Source organism: Parasteatoda tepidariorum, chromosome 7, assembly GCF_043381705.1.
Source record: "Parasteatoda tepidariorum isolate YZ-2023 chromosome 7, CAS_Ptep_4.0, whole genome shotgun sequence".
Lineage (NCBI taxonomy): Eukaryota > Metazoa > Arthropoda > Arachnida > Araneae > Theridiidae > Parasteatoda > Parasteatoda tepidariorum.
Window position 1 is genome coordinate 31,775,024 of NC_092210.1, and position 17,445 is coordinate 31,792,468.

Below are 17,445 nucleotides of genomic sequence, written 5' to 3' on the forward strand. Positions count from 1 at the left end.
GAGGTCAAAGGTAATCATCACTCAGTGTATTGCTGCTTATTACAGCTCTACTCAGTTTTTTTTGGATCTGTCAGAAAATTATGTAGTGTATTATGCCAATTTGAATACTTTTCTCCTCAGTTATTAAAATGGTTATTATTATCCATTAAAAAACTAAATTACAATATTTTATAATTGATAAAATCATGGAGGTCAAAGGTAATCATCACTCAGTGTATTGCTGCTTATTACAGCTCTACTCAGGTATTTTGGATCTGTCAGAAAATTATATAGTGTATTATGCCAATTTGAATACTTTCCTCCTCAGTTATTAAAATCGTTATTATTATCCATTAAAAAACTAAATTACAATATTTTACATTTGATAAAATCACAGAGGTCAAAGGTAATCATCACTCAGTGTAGTGCTGCTTATTACAGCTCTACTCAGTTTTTTTTGGATCTGTCAGAAAATTATGTAGAATTTGATCGCCTCATAATTCGACTTTTGGAAACAATGATTTTGAAAGTAAAATTCCTAACCCAACACGAGTTACTCAACAACTAACTGCCAACTGAATATTTTTCTCATCAGCAAAAATTCAATTAACAGTTCATCTTAGCAAAAATTTCGTTTTTGAGATTTTTTTTTCTGCCTCTAAAAAATTAGAGGTGAAAATTAACAGCAACCCACGAAATTCTTAATTACGTTAATCGAGTCGAAATTCCACGTTCATAGACTCATATTTAGTTCGCCTTTAAATGAAGACTGAAATGTGTTAATCAAAAGCTTAAGTTAATGACTTCGCAGGCATAAAAAAATCTAAACTAAAAAAAAGTAATTTTTTTCAATTGAAAATAATTAAAAGAGAAGGCACCTGCTTTCTTAATTACTTTAACGATTCAACGTAATGAGCACTTTTGATTGAATTTAAAAGATAGATATCATGTGAAATAAAAACCACTTAACACAAATTCTCTTAATTTCATCAACGAGTTTTTTTTTCCTTATTTCTTACGAATAATCAGGAACAAATTTTGATTAAGTTATTTTATTCAGTTCTTATATTTTTCCTCAGAATGACTTCTTGACTAGTAAAATATTTCATTAGGCGTTGTTTTTTAATGTGATTACTTCGTTGAAATTAAATATAGTAAAATAACTCTCCGCATAAAAATATGTTTAAGGTATTCATTCAAGAAAAGGGAATGATTTTTTTTCATCAGCTTATACCACTTTACTGCAATTTTTCTCAAAAAGTTTTCGCAATTTTAAAACAATTTTAAATTAGCATTTAATATCTCTAGTTTGTTTTTAAAGAAAAACGTCTAGTTTTCCGGCAAAATATTTAATCTATTGTAGTTTAAAAATATTTATCAAATCGCAAATTTAAAAAAAGCTATTATTTAATAGTTTTTTAGGTATTTTTCAAATAAGAGCAATATTTTGTAATGCAATCACTTTTGCGAGATTAATAAACTCAATGTAATATTTACTTGGGTAACTCTTATCTGAATTTTTTTTTAATTTTAATTATTGTTATCGTTATTACACAATTTTGTTCAATAAAACTAAAATATACTGTATTTAAAACCATTCATTTTATAATTTTTTTGTTCATATACAAGTAGTTTAATGGAAATTACTGATTTCAAAATTATGCTTCTTATTAGCACACATATATTTTATTTTATTTTATAACCATTATTAAACAGCCGATCCTATTTTGGGTTTAAACTACCTTTGTTCAACTATGTAGCCTTGTAATTTTGAACCCTATCCAGAAGACAAGGGAACTCTTGTATCAAATATTGGGAGAAATTTACTTTCATGGAGGACATTTATTGGAACTAACCAGCATTTTCGTTACGTGGAGAATAAATCCACGAAAACCTCCCACCGTTAACCTGACGGCAAGGGGACTCCAACCCATGATCCGTTTACCACTGAGGATATTTTACGTCAGCACTGTGGTCTGCGTGAGGCAGGGAGGAGTTCGTATCAACCAGCCATCGCTGAGATTCAAACCAGGTTCACCTCATTGGGAGGCGTACGCTCTAACCCCTTAGCTCTAGAACACATGTGGTAAAAAAATACAAAACTAAAAAGCAAATTTAACCAAATAAATAGTTTCATGCCATATTCTAAGGTAGAAGCGCAGAACTTGCGGCCCGAAAGAGCTTCTAAACACAAAGAATTTTTTTTTTATATTTTTGTCACATAAAAATAAAATTCGAAAGTTTTGAATCGCACATTAAAAATCATCGCATTTTGATGAGCTCAATTAGTTTAAATTCTATTCTAAATCTATGTTCTTTCTCGACAGCTCTTTCAACGTTTATCCCTTCCAAATTGCGCATGGTTTTAAAGAAACTATTATTTTTCATACGATATTAAGATACATGAGTTTCGAATTTGAGCAATCACTTTTTGACTCTCTTTATTTTTGCTGATTTTATCATAAATCCAAGTGACGTTTGAATGTCTTTTAACTTTTGTAACAATCAATTTCTATGTGGTTTTTAAAATCTCGATACATATATTACGATATTACAACTCGTCAGTTAGAAATCGCACCTTTGACGACTTTATCAGTGCCGATTTCATCGTAAATTTAAATGATTTTTTTAAAGGCAGTTATTGCTGCGCGTTTCCACGTGATTTTTTACTACGATATTATTACGGCACGCGAGTTTCGGATCGCACATAATCACTTTTTGACGCGCTTTGTTTCGAATGCGAGTTAAGAAATGAGTTAATTTCTAAATATCTCGAGTACCTTTAGTATAAAAATACTATTTCTCATAAAAGTTAAAAGGTTAAAAAGAAAAATTTCATTTCGTTGCAGGATTCCAAGATTTTCTGAAATTAAATTAATTTCATTTTTATTAAAAATAAATTCATCAAAAATTATTGCACGATCTTTCGTTTTTCTTTTTTTTTTCTCATTTAAATTATTTTACTGAAATTTAATATAATATATAATCTTGATCTCTACGGTATTGGTTTCTTGTTTGAATGAAGCGTGTAAGAGTTTACTTAAATCGAATACGAGTTTAGGGATGTGTTGATTCCAAAATACCTCGAGTACCTCTATAAAAATACTATCATAGAAGTCCAAAAGTGAAAGAAATTGCTTCAATTTCACGATATGATTCCGAGGAGTTCCGAAATTAGGTTCATTTCCTTTTTATTTAAAATAAAATAATCAAAAATTTCAGTGCAATTTTTATTTATTTATTTTTTAAAATTTAAATTATTTTGCCAGAAATTTAATTCAAAAAACAAGTATCATTAAATCATTATATATTCAAGTATCATTAAAATATTATATGTAATAAATGTTACGATTATTCTATAACTAGAAAATGCTTTATTTAAACCTTTATTCAAATATTGTTAACCGTTATGTATGTGTATACACCTATAGTGAAACTTTATACTTTATTTAACTAAGCTGTACTAATTTATTAAGTTTATAATTCCCAAATTAATATGTACTTACGTTTTTTTCATAAATTATCTAAGAATATTCAATAACTAGGGGGCTAAGCCCCCTGTTCGCTGCCTCTCACCAACCCCAATGATTGCTTCGCAATAATTGTTGTTTCCAGGCAGAAAACAGTTTTTTTCCCCTTCTCTTTTCTTTTATTACTTTTTTATTTTTTTTACGAAAGTTGAAATTACTCACTTAACATAATATGTGTACTTAAAAGAATTCTGTTTGCTTACGCTTGTGCCTCCACTTCTCACGTCCAAATATTATTTACTATTAGTATTATAAATATTTATATCTATTGGTGAAAAAAAGTAATATGGGGGATTTAATTATAGACATGTCAACTTTCATCTATCAAAAGGTACCTCAAGATAAAATCGAGTTAGCATGTCCTATATACTAGTGATTTGGTATTTAATATTTATAGTGGTAGTTACGCCACATTACTCCCCTTCCAGAATTTTATCTGCGATAGAATTCGATGAACAGATTCCACTAGTTGATTCATGCTGTTAATATACTTAGTTTTTATTTTTGCTCATTATATTTTCTTCATTTTTTTTATAGCTTTTCGCTCATAATTTCTTTTTTACATATTGTTTATTACCGGGAAACTTTATTTACTTCACCGGATTTTTTTTTTCTTTGAGCAGTTTATATTAAGCAAATCAACTGTTTAATGTGGACCATCCATCATGTTAACGAGTTCATATCACGTCCGGGTCACCAATGTGGGGGGATTTAATTATAGATATGTCAACTTTCATCTATCAAAAGGTACCTCATGATAGAATCAAGTTAACATGTCTTATATACTAGTGAATTGGTATTTAATATTTATAGTGGTAGTTACGCCACATTTCTAAGTAATCATTTTTTTAATATAACATTTATATTGTTATCATATTATATAATATGATGTTCTTACAAATTTGGTGAGTTGACAACCATAATTTAATATTTCCGCTTACCAAATGGGCGGATATATTAAATATTATTTTTGTTTGCATTACATTGTGCATGAAGCTGATCGTTAAGTTCTAAATCATTTAACGAATGTACTAAATTACGTAATATAATAACCTTAAGTAATAACTGTAATATAATTGCAAAACGGTTAATAAGATTAGACACCTTTTTAAATAACTTCATCTTAAAATGTAGCACAGAATTTCGTTAAAATAATAATAAAGATAATAATAAACAATTCTCTTAGTTTTAAACTCTTAAATCAAATGCGTAATAATAGCAGTACAGTAAAATACCTTTAAATTAGGGATACTAAATTATTGAGTATTGAGTAAAGTTAAGTGCGGCGAGCTCTCTGCTTATCGCTTATAGCTCTGCGATACTAAATTATTTATAGAAAACAATACCTTTAAAACTTCTATTAATTTTATGCTGATGACGACCAAAACAAAATGGAAATGAATGAGGGATAACTAGATCCTACCAAGTGATTTTCGAGCCAATAAAAATGCAGCGACAGCAATTGAAAACTGTGTTACACCATTATGTTTTTATGTTATATAGAGAAATAGATTCATCAAGCTTAAATTTAAAAAAATGTTTTTATAGTTTTTCCCTGCAGAAAACCGCAGCAGGAATAAGGTGTGTGCAGACGATTTCTATGGCTACAGCTGAGGTACTACAATTCGTGACGTCTTCACTAGTAAATATTGGGAGTACAAATTAGTTCGGTCCGTTTTTAAGAGATGGCTCTGCTGTTATGAATGTTTCATAGTGACAGCTGGTTTTGGTGGTTTCAGAGAGGCTAAACATCTGTCAATAATATTCAGTTTATATCACTTTGAGTATCATACAAAAACCCTGTTTTTTACTTTGTTGAGTATGTCAAGTTTTGTGGTAACGAAGCACCATTTGCGGGAGGTTTTATGTTTCTGCCTTAATTGGAAGAAAAGTACAGCTGAAGCGCATTGAATTGTTGTAGAAGTTTATGGTGACAATACTCCAATTGATAAATCATGTAGGGAATAATTTCGACGTTTCAAGAATGGTGAATGAAGAATGGCTAATAGTTTTGTATACTAAGAGCTGCTACAACCTGGTGATTCCATTACGGGCGATCGGTATAGGCTACAATTGATTCGTTTGAGCCGTGCNCCTTACAAATTTGGTGAGTTGACAACCGTAATTTAATATTTCCGCTTACCAAACGGGCGAATATATTAAATACTATTTTTGCTTGCATTACATTGTGCATGAAGCTGATCGTTAAGTTCTAAATCATTTAATGAATGTACTAAATTACGTAATATAATAACCTTAAGTAATAACTGTAATATAATTGCAAAACGGTTAATAAGATTAGACACCTTTTTAAATAACTTTATCTTAAAGTGTAGCGCAGAATTTCGTTATAATAAAAATAATAATAATAATAATAATAAACAGTTCTCTTAGTTTTAAACTCTTAAATCAAAAGCGTAATAATAGGAGTACGGGAAAATACCTTTAAATTGGGGATACTAAATTATTTATAGAAAAACAATACCCTTAAAACTTCTATTAATTTTATGCTGATGACGACCAAAACAAAATGGAAATGAATGAGGGAAAACTAGATCCTACCAAGTGATTTTCGAGCCAATAAAAATGCAGCGACAGCAATTGAAAACTGTGTTACTCCATTATGTTTTTATGTTATATAGAGAAATAGATTTATCAAGCTTAAATTTAAAAAAAATGTTTTTATAATTTTTCCCTGTAGAAAAGCCCAGCAGGAATAAGATATGTGCAGACGATTTATAAGGCTACAGCTGAGGTACTACAATTCGTGACGTCTTCACTAGTAAATATTGGGAGTACAAATTAGTTCGGTCCGTTTTTAAGAGACCGCTCTGCTGTTATGAATGTTTCATAGTGACAGCTGGTTTCGGTGGTTTCAGAAAGATCAAACATCTGTTAATAATATTCAGTTTATATCGCTTTGAGTTTCATACTAAAACCCTGTTTTTTACTTTGTTGAGCATGTCAAGTTTTGTGGTAACGAGGCACCATTTGCGGGAGGTTTTATGTTTCTGCTTTAATTGGAAGAAAAGTACAGCTGAAGCACATCGAATTGTTGTAGAAGTTTATGGTGACAATGCTCCAATTGATAAATCATGTAGGGAATGGTTTCGACGTTTCAAGAATGGTGGATGAAGAATGGTAAATGGTGAATGAAGAATGGCGAATAGTTTTGTATACTAAGAGCTGCTACAACGTGGTGATTCCATTACGGGCGATCGGTATAGGCTACAATTGATTCGTTTGAGCTTTGCATTATGAGGAAAATGGCAGAAATTCGAGCAAAGACAAAACAAAGTTATTCTTCTGCCTAATAACGGTCAGCCTGATGTCGCAAAAGTAGTAAAAAATTATTTGGAAACCCTCAAGTGGGATATTTTACCGCACCCGCTGTATTCGCTTGTCATTGCTCCTTCTGATTACTGGTTGTTCCGAAGGATGCAGCACGATTTGGCAGGTCACCAGTTCACTTCTTTCTCAGAAATCGGAAATTGGCTCCTATCTTGGATCGCTTGAAAAGACGAGACATTTTTTCGAAATGGAATTCGAAAATTGCCTGAGCGGTGGGAAAAAGTAGATAGCCAGCCATGGACAATATTTTCATTAATCTGTTCATTCATTTTGTTCTGAAATAAACGCATTTTTGATTAAAAAATAAAACGGACCGAACTAATTTGTACACCCAATATTATCTCAGTTCGGTACTCTCGTATTAGTATGGCTATGTACTCTTTCAGTAAATATGCGTACTCGTCCGTACGCATACGTTTTCGTCCATGTGCGCTTCTTTCTTCTCCCGCTGGTCCTTAAAAGGACACCATACCACTTGAGAAACTTTTCATCGCAAATTCTATTTCACCTCCATAACTAATTTAAATTTTAGTGCATAGAAAAAGTGAGTCCAGGCAAACCTTGAGTAGGCCATGAAGTATCAATAGCTAAAAAAAATTTCAAAATGCAAGCAAATTATTGATAGAAAACTTCCCCCATCGCGTAATCCTAAGCTATCCTCTCAATTTGTTTTCATTTTTTGTATTTTGAAAATTTCTTTTCAACTATTGAAACTTACTCTAGGTTTGCTTAAACTCACTTTTCATGAATTTTCAATTTTAAATAACTTATAGAGGTGAAAAAGAATTTGCGGTGAGAAGTTTCTCCCTTGTTATAGAGTCCTCCTCTAAGAGCTGCAATGTTTGTATATCCTTTCACTACCTCACCTTCAATGAAATTTCCCAGCAAAAGCAAAAAATTAAGATTTGGAAAAGTAAAGTTCATCTTCTAATAAAAAGAAAGATCTGTATTATAAAATTTCTACCGATTTGTTTTAATAATTTGGGATTATTACTAAAGAAAAAATTTCATAATTACATTTTTTTTTAAAAATTACAAATTGTTAATTTAATTACATGAAAGATTTTAAATATTTCAAATATTTCTTCAGAAACGCTGAGATTTTTAGTGCTGCCATCTCTTAATGTCGTAAGTAACCATTATAACTACTGATGGGGAATCGAATAAAAGAAAATTTACTTGAAAATAAAAATTCTTTAACTTATTTAATGTGCGGAACGGACGGAAACTCAACACAAATGAATATTCGTATAATAAATTAAAGGAAGGGTTAGGGGAGATGCTACGTAATCATCGCCCTTGATATATGTATATCTTTAGAGTCCTTTACATAAAATGTACTTCACATAAATTGTATTTATTAATAACATTTAAATCAGGGAAAGAACATTATCGAAATGTAAGGAATCACTACAAGACTTAAAAATCAAACCCTGGATTTAAAATATCTTTAATGTAATATATTATTAAAATAATTTTTTAATCATATATTTGAATCAGTTTTTTATTCAAACTTTTTATAATTAAGGCTCATTTTTCATCGATTCAATTAATGATCGAATGTTTCGTTTTTCACAAATGCTGAAATATTCTTTGCTCTATCTTATCCAATTAAAATACTGAGATAAAATGCATTGCACCATTTTATCTCAGTATTATTTAATGATATGACGAAAAACAAGTCTTCATTCTGATACAAATTGTTTTTTAAAAAATTTCAGCACAAGATTACAAAACAACCTATTCAGAACTTAGAAATCGAAAATAAAATGTCTATTTTCTAATAACAAGACGTAATGAAACTTTCCAACACTTAGAATTTGTCACACTTCGGGTTAATTTTTATTTTAAATTTTATTCATATATTTTCTTCATTAGTTAGGATCATTATTTTTTACTTCGAATTGGCTCTGAATATCTCCCAATTAAAATTAGTAAAAATGCCGGTGTAGAAACTACCGAATAATGACTCTTACATTTAAAAGAAAATTCTTAGTGTAAAAAATACCGGGTACTGGTCCTTTACCTTAAAAAACACCAATGTAGTGAATGGCGAAAAGTTGCCCTTAAAAAATATCATTGTAAGGAATACTGGATAAAACACATACCTTTACAAAACTTTAACTATGGGAATATAATGCATTTCCTATCTTTCTAAACCTGCAAAAGAAAAGCAACCATCTACTTCCCACTGGAAGGCAGCTGAGAATTGAAGGAGTAGTACTGCACGTTTTGATGTTTTGTTATTTGCCACCTTGCCAAGTGAATAAACTCGTTAACGCTGTTTTCCGAAGCTCTGTCACCAAGGAAAATTAATATAAATTAAAAAAAAGCCATAGTTTTAGTGTCTTACACTTGACGCAATACAATGATTTTAATCTATATATAAGCTTGTCGTAAGAATTATCTGGTCTTAGGAACAGACAAATAACTTGAATATTTTAAAAGTTATTAAAATTTCTTGATAGTCGCCAATTTGGTGACATTTCTCTGGATGAAAATTATCAAAATTTCAGCCTTATTCTCAATTTTTGAAAATTTTTATGGGCCCAGGTAATGCAGCATTGGAGTAAATTTTTAAATATTATATAATTAGACCGCAAACGTTTTTCATTGTCACAAAACTGTGGCTTTTCTCCATGTTGACGTTTTGCGCCATTTTCAAAATAAGAATAGACAGCGCTGCTACAGATACGCTATACTTGACTTAGCAGTCATGAGTAACAGTTGCAAATTCTCAGCAGTTATAAAAATAGCATATTATTAGCAAAAAAGCATCATTTCATATTACTACGGAGTCTTCGAATAACAGCCTCGGTTAAGTTAATAATACTGATTGCTTTCAATAACATTTCAAAAGTAAATAAGTGGTGCTGTTTAATTATTGTTGAGTTGAAGTTTGAGTTGATTTAATAAATTTTATAGATCAAACATTTATCTTAATAGAATTGTACATGTACTGAATATTCTTAGGAAAAGTTTGGACACTAAGCTACCTTTTCAATTCGTATAGAAAAGCGTTAAGAATATTTTTGTAGAAAATAAGTGTTTTAAAAAGAAAATTCAAAAACCTCGTGAATCGCTTACCAGGAAACAATACTAAGGATTGGCTTGATGTTAAAGTGTCACATTTGAAAAAAAGTGTGACTGCCCTCAAACCCACCGCATAATGTATGCATTCTTAAAAATATAATGTTTTTGTTAGTTTCATTGTGCTTTTCATTACAGGTTTTCAGATAAGTGAATCAGAGAGAAAGGGTCGTGTACATGATGTGAAATATACGACCACTACTGTAGCTACAACAACGATTCAAGCTACAACGACAACTAACTCTACAGGAGGTGTACTTTCGAACATATGGAACAAAATATCGAACTTCTTTGCTCCTGAAAGCACTTCAACTGCCGCGACTAATGAAACGTCTCACATTGAGCTGGATCCTCCTTTTGGGTCAAGCATCCCGATGGAGAAAACTGCACCAATTAGACAGAATGTACCTGTTCAGCAAAATGACCTGACTGGACCTGTGGCTCCAATTAATCGCGGCTATTATGATCAACCTATTCGAGTGGTTCCACCAGAAATGAGAAAGGGGAACGTGCACCATGATATAAGACGTGAAAGAAAGGCAGTTGCTAATGATGTCGTTGACGAAGGTAATGTTCCGGGTGAGGTTTTCGTGATTTTCCTCTCCATGTAACGCAAATGAGAGTTAGTTCCATCAAAAAGGTATCAATGCAAATTCTCCCTATACTTAATCTAGGAGTTCTCTTGTCTTCTGGATTGGGTTCAAAATTGCAAGGTCGGTAATTCGGTCGGTGTGTGATCACATTCATAGGTCACATGTGTGGTTATCTGTGATCTCCTTCTTCTTGAAGTGCAAGTACCCAATTGGGAACATGCACTTGAACAAGGGAACTTGAACTGGGGAGAAAGGGTATGACCTTCAACAAGTCTCATTTAATGTTTTTGGCCTATGAATAGCTGAGAATTTGGTCAACTTTGAATGTGACTACCATCCGTTTTTTATTTGACTAATTAAATAATATTTTCTCATTATTCTTAATATAGTTATCGAATACATAAATATATGGAATGAAGTGAAAAAGGAAGCAGATCAATTGATCAGCAAATCAGAGCTAAATGATAATAAATAGTAAAGCATCATTTTCAGGTTCATCCAATAAGGGTTCATTTTCTCCGGAACTCTAAATTGCGTATTTATGTTCATTTACTATATGAAAGGAAATTACCTAAACAAGGCATGGAAAAATCTAAGTTAAGAACGCTACATTTTTTTTAAAGTAATTGCGTAGGTTATAGTAATAATTATTGAGATGCGCCACAGATAGAAAAATGTGGGGTAGCAGGTGATGAAACGGAAAATCTCAATGCACGAGAAGTCAAGAAAACATGGGCATGGGGGTTTTAGCCCCCTTACTTTTTTATAAATGAATGGATACAGCCCTTTTTAAAATTAAGACTTTTCACTCAATATTTGTGTAATTAAATTTACAATAAATAAATAGATATATATTTTTGCGTCTAACGAAAAAATTGAAATAGAGTCTTACTAAAAACATTTCTCCTGATTGCAAGCGAGCTTCAAGAATGTCTTTGGTAAAAACTGTTGCTAAACCTTCCCTTACTCATTCTCCAGCAGAGGAATATGTCCCTATTGCTGACCGATGGGAAAAGTATTAATTTCAAAAGTCACAACGAGAATAATTTTTTTTAAAAAGAAGCAACAGTATTAAAAAAATACCGCTAAATGAGAGATAAATAATTTACAGGTAAACAATTTCTGTTATTAATTTTATTTTAATTTTTGCGAGGTTCAGATAATTCGGACTAATACTAAATAATAATAATAATTATATATATATATATATATATATATATATATTTNCTGCCCCCACACACACTTGAAATACTTCCACGGTAACAGAAAGCACCCCAATTTGTTGAAGCAGCTGCTGTTATTAACAATTGTGGAAACAAATCTTCACTAATTGTGAAGTGGAGCCTTAACTTCCATGATATTTTTAGGGAATATTAATGTTAATATATCCCAGGGAATGCATTACCTTTTTTTTTATAGAGGAATGCAGAATTTTTCATTTTGCCTTGTAGGTGGTGTGATAGTTGATGATGAGTACTTCGGAAAGCAGAGAGCAAACGAAGAAGTCGAAAAAGATATAATTTCTAACGAGGTAAGACATTTTAAACGGAAACTTCTACTTGTTCCTTTTCACCCGAAAGAAATCCGACGAGAAATAGATGACAAAAAACTGGCATCGCAATTCGCCGATATGGAAAAAATTATAAGAAATGGTAGGGATAAGCCTTGGATCGAAGAATTCCAACAAGGCTATCCAGATTCTCGGAGACATAAAAGGTACCAAAAATTTCGATGTATATTTAAATATGCATTCAGCAAAAACCATTGTACTATGGTTTAATCAATTTGCTTTTATGTTAGTGAAGGTGGAATCTTGCTTGTAATCGAAGTTTTGACCATTTTCGGACCAGCCAGAACACTCATGTCTCTACCGAAGCTACGTGCTAATGCAAATAAAATTTATTGTCGTGCCTAATTCTGACTACCTAGCGTTCAAATTTCAAATTGAGCAATGTGCCGGATGAAAACACAAATTGAAGTTGTTTCCTAATTGGCAAGCGAAATTTTCACCCTTTTATCACCAGTCAAAATGTTAATAATTTTCAAACATAAACTAACTAACAAACACAAAATTAAAAAAAAAATTATAATAATAATAAAAGGGAAAAAGTAAATGTAAAAGGCGAAAATTGTTTTATTCCGGCCATATTTAAAACGAAAAACATAAGGTGCATCACTTTCGTAATGAATTTATATAGCATTCAAAAATTTCCCTCACATATATTTCGAAAGTGATGAGCCCAAGATTTTAAGTCTGAGAAAATCTATCTTGAAAACGTAGTTCGTAAAATTTTTATTAGAATAGTATTCACTTTTTGTAATTGAGTTTCATTTAATCTCGTCCGACAACAATCATGATTATTTCACAGTTAATCTTGTTCCGCTTCGGAAAATTAAAAATTCACTCAAAAACAAAACTTTATTTTACTAAATGTTACACAAATTTCTGTTGCGGCATTTAAAAGAAAATTCTAAGGCCAGTTTATTAACATATTCTATTCACAAAATGTCGCGCAGACGTTGTCTGGGGCTGCTATCTGCCAGCCTATTTTTATTGTAGGTCATCTTAGCAAATTTACAACAAATTCAGTCTATTTCTGTACTAATACCAAGACATTTATAGTCCGAGATAGCACAGAATTTTAAATAAGTTTCCGTAATGCCAATAACTGTCTAGTTAACATTAATATTTATAATAAGAAATAAAATGTATATCAGGAAAACAATTTAATATGATATATTTATTATTGAAAATGTTTAAAATCCATACATTCTAAAGAATGTCGAAACGAAGTAAATGATGTAGGCAAAATTAAGCAGTAAAGTTCGAAACGATTTAATATATCACACTTTACAAAGGCATTCTGCGCAACAAATGAACAAGGAAACAAATAGGGAAGAAGAATGAACGAAATTAATACATTTACGAAAACGTAGACTATTAGACATCGACAACAACAGACTATTTTAATAAATTTTGTGAATTTTTTAAGCTATTTTTACTTTTTAATAAAGAAAAACGTCGATAGAAACGACGTTAGCGTATTGCGCTTAGAATCATTATTTTTTATCTATTTATTTATTTTAGCAAACCAACGTTTCCGTATAGCAGTTTCGTTTAAAATTTTTTTAGACTGTTAAGCATAGAAGTTTGAATGGAATAAGAAATTTGTTCAATTTGATTTTATTAATCTTTTTTTTTTAACCTGTAAAAAGAAAACATTAGTATGTAATAATAAAAAATTTTAAAAATGACTTTGATAGATTAGCCTGATAAATAAGCTCCGATTTAAATCAGGCATGTCAAACACATATCCTGCTAGCAAAGGTTTACAGACTAATTAAATGTGAACTAAAAAAACTGATGATATATTTTTTATTTATTTATCTCTTACTTATTTCTTACAATTTTTCTTTAAACAGAACTATAAATAAATTTTATTTTAAAATTTAATTTTCAACCAAAGTAAATTATTAATGCAGATAATTCGATTAAATTTAATATAATATTACTATTAGAATATTGTTAAGAATTTGTATGGCATTTTATAAAAAGCAAATTGCAAGCAAATAGCAAGGAGAAAATTCTATTGCAGACTCAAGAACAATAAAAGTACGATTTAACGAGTACGGTTTATTACAAGAAGTGATCAGGACAATTTAACCCACTATAAGAATACTAATATTGAGTTCCATATAGTTTCCATCAAGTTTAAAATTTTTTTAGTCGTATTGAAAATTAAGACAAAAACTAACGTACTTCCTACTCCTATGAATAAATCAACAAGCTTATGGTGAAAGAATGTTTGGGTGTTGCTATAGAAAAAGAATTCTGATATGCGCAACACATTTCGATCGCCAAAGTAAAATGATTACTTCTGACTTTAGCGGCCGAAGATCACACAGACATGATTTCAATATGGTATTCTAGTATTAGTATGCATAAAAACTCCTCTTTGGCTCATAAAAACTCGTAGCATATGGGTCTGGGGGAACCTACTGCCGGTCCTGAAAGGGTTAATGAAGAAAAGTGAAAAACTTTACCTTATTTCCTTCTTACAATCCCTTCAATTTAGAGCCGTAATGACTCTGGTGATAGAACGCTAGCCTCCCAATATGGTGAACCGGGTTCGAATCCCAGAGACTGCTGGTTAATACAAACCCCGCACCAGGCTCGCACCGAACACAGTGCTGCCGTAAAGTATCCTCAGTGGTAGACGGATCATGGGTTAAAGTCCCTTTGACATCTGGCTGACTGTGGAAGGTTTCTGTGCTTTCCTCGCCATATAACGCAAATACAGGTTAATTTCATCAACAAAGACAAATTTCTTCCCCAATACTTAATCCAGGAATTCCCTCATCTTCTTGATTGAGTTCAAAATTACAAGGCAGCAGAGTTGAATATGGGTAGTTGTAAATTTAAAAAAATTGAGATGGCTGTTCAACGGAGATGACTAAATCTTAACCCTTTATATTTCTGAAACAACAATGGGTACATTATCTTCTTTACATAATAATAACTATTCTATTTTCAGATAACCAGCCGCACACTTTAATATATATATATACACTACATCTCATTTTTTGAATTTGGGGAAAAGTTAGAACAAGACAAGATATTTCTATTCGAACATAATAAATAAATATTTTTTTCATGATGTCATATTTTCAGTACATTATGAAACGTCTTGAAAATTTTTATTAAAGTACTTGAGCTTACAGATGTTCATGACGAATAGTCAGCTCTACAAAAAATATTTACATTTATTCCAACAGGTTCGAAGATACGCCTAACAGTGAATGGAGAACAGAAATAATCATGGAAGATTCAGATCCAATAGAAAGTATAGACAGCGAAAATTACATTAAAGAAACTATGAAAAATCAATTTACATTTGATAATGCTCAACATCCACCAATTGTAGTAGAGGATAAAATTTTTAGTGTACAAAGTTCAACTGAACAACTCCCATTTATTCAAATTATTGACTATGAATAAAATTATTTTATGAGACACAAATTCATTGATTTAAGTGTCTTAAAAAAATCTTAATTTAATCTCAAACTTCTCTTAATTAACATCAATTAAGGTGAATAGTTTCAAAAACAGCTAAATCTATTCTTAGATATTCTACTTATATTTGTTTGCTTAAAATAATGTAAAACTACATATATATGTATGGTAATATACATACACACATATATAGATATTTATATATGTGTGAGTATGTTACCATTAAATCTCAAAAGCCATGAATATGCAAATAACCTAGTTAATCTGCTGATTAACAAGGGTAATGTGTTGAAATAAGGTATCAAGAGTTTTCTGCAATTTACCGAGCTATTATGTGCATTAAAGTTTTCTATATCATTAAATTAAAATGTTTCTTTCATTTCCTCTTCCGATTTGTTGATTCTATTTATGGACTTGATTTTCTAGATATTGAAAAATCAATCAATGATATTAAGTTCATTTCCTTTTTTTCGTTTCCAATAACAGAGAACTTAACAAAATGTAACAAGTTTAAAAAAAATAAGTAAAAAAAATGAAAAAGAAGAATTAAAATAAAAACAGTCGTCTCATTTGACTTCTTGTCTCCCAGTGTTGCTCGGTCAAGATAGTAACATGAAGTGCTCCGCAGTTGAAAATATGGTGACCATCCATGACATGTTCCCTGCTAGAGGTACAGTGGGGGTCCAGAAAGATCCAATTTTAAAAAGACATTCAGCCAGACTGTCATGTTGAATAAAAAATTTAAAGACTGACATTGCAAATGCCTCACAGCGGGGGAAATCCAGTAAAGGAAAGAATAAGCAACTTTTCAAAACTGTTCTACTGTTTTGTAAACTGTTCCAGTTCTCCTCGAGTCTAAAAAGAATTCTTGATACTTAATCATACTTGGATATTACTAAGTATTAGTTGCAAAACACCAGCGCCTTTTCTATTCAGAATGACAGTTTTTTCATTACCACTTATTCCACAGTGGTCCGGAATCTGCTGAAGAACAATCTCATCCTTCAATTTCTTTATAGATAGTTGATAATCCAAAATATACCGAGGTAATAGCATGAGTCAAGCCAATGCACAGGATACCAGCTTCGGAATAGAATCTATTATATCAAACAACTAATTGTTATGTGTATGGTCGAAACCTCACTATCAAAGGCTTAACAGTAATAATTAAGGCCCGGATTTTGATGACATTTGCACTTTTGGAAATTTTTTGTCCTTTAGAGCATTTTTTTTAGATTTATCGGGCATTTTTCTTTAAATTTTGGGGTGTATTTTGCATTTTAAAGCATTTAAGTTTTCTGCTAATTTTTTCCAATTTTTATTGTTTTTTATCAATTTTTATTATTACACTGGCTTCCAAACAATAAAGAAAATCTCCAGGATATTAACAGGTGAAGAAACATCTTTTCAAATTGAAGAAGAATTGTCAGTAAGTGAGACTGTCTTTTTCAAGTACGAATCAATAACATCAGTAGATGTTGAAAGAAGCTTCTCCAGGTATAAAAATTTACTTTCAGATTAGAAACCCTCGTTTACATTTCAAATTATCAAAAAACATTTAATAATCCAATGTAATTCTGATATTTAGTAATATTATGAGATGGAAGTTGTTATATTCATTAAAGTTTCTATACAAAATGAAAATGTTTTGGTGTCAATATATTTTCCTTTTTTTGTTATTTTAGGATATAAAACATATTTTTCAAACTTTAATGAACATAGAACAAGTATTGCATTGCTTTTTATTTTTTAAATTACTCATAATAATTTTAAAGAGTAAAACATTGTTTTAGTTCAATATTTTTACTTTATTTAAGGAATTTAAGAGCAATTTTCGCATTTTTTGAGCATTTTTAAGGGCATTTTTTGCACTTTTTAAGGACATTAG

General features: G+C 30.7%; 1 protein-coding gene across 1 annotated transcript in view; it reads left to right on the forward strand.

Annotated features, from left to right (window-relative positions):
- LOC107442265 (uncharacterized) overlaps positions 1-15,630 on the forward strand; it is a 19,173-nt gene extending 3,543 nt beyond the window's left edge. The window contains exons 2-4 of the mRNA XM_016055788.3: positions 10,089-10,517; positions 11,995-12,074; positions 15,320-15,630. Coding sequence (XP_015911274.2) covers positions 10,089-10,517; positions 11,995-12,074; positions 15,320-15,337 — 527 coding nt within the window. The 3' untranslated portion in view covers positions 15,338-15,630. The remainder of the gene's footprint in view (positions 1-10,088; positions 10,518-11,994; positions 12,075-15,319) is intronic.
- Positions 15,631-17,445: the final 1,815 nt, after the last annotated feature.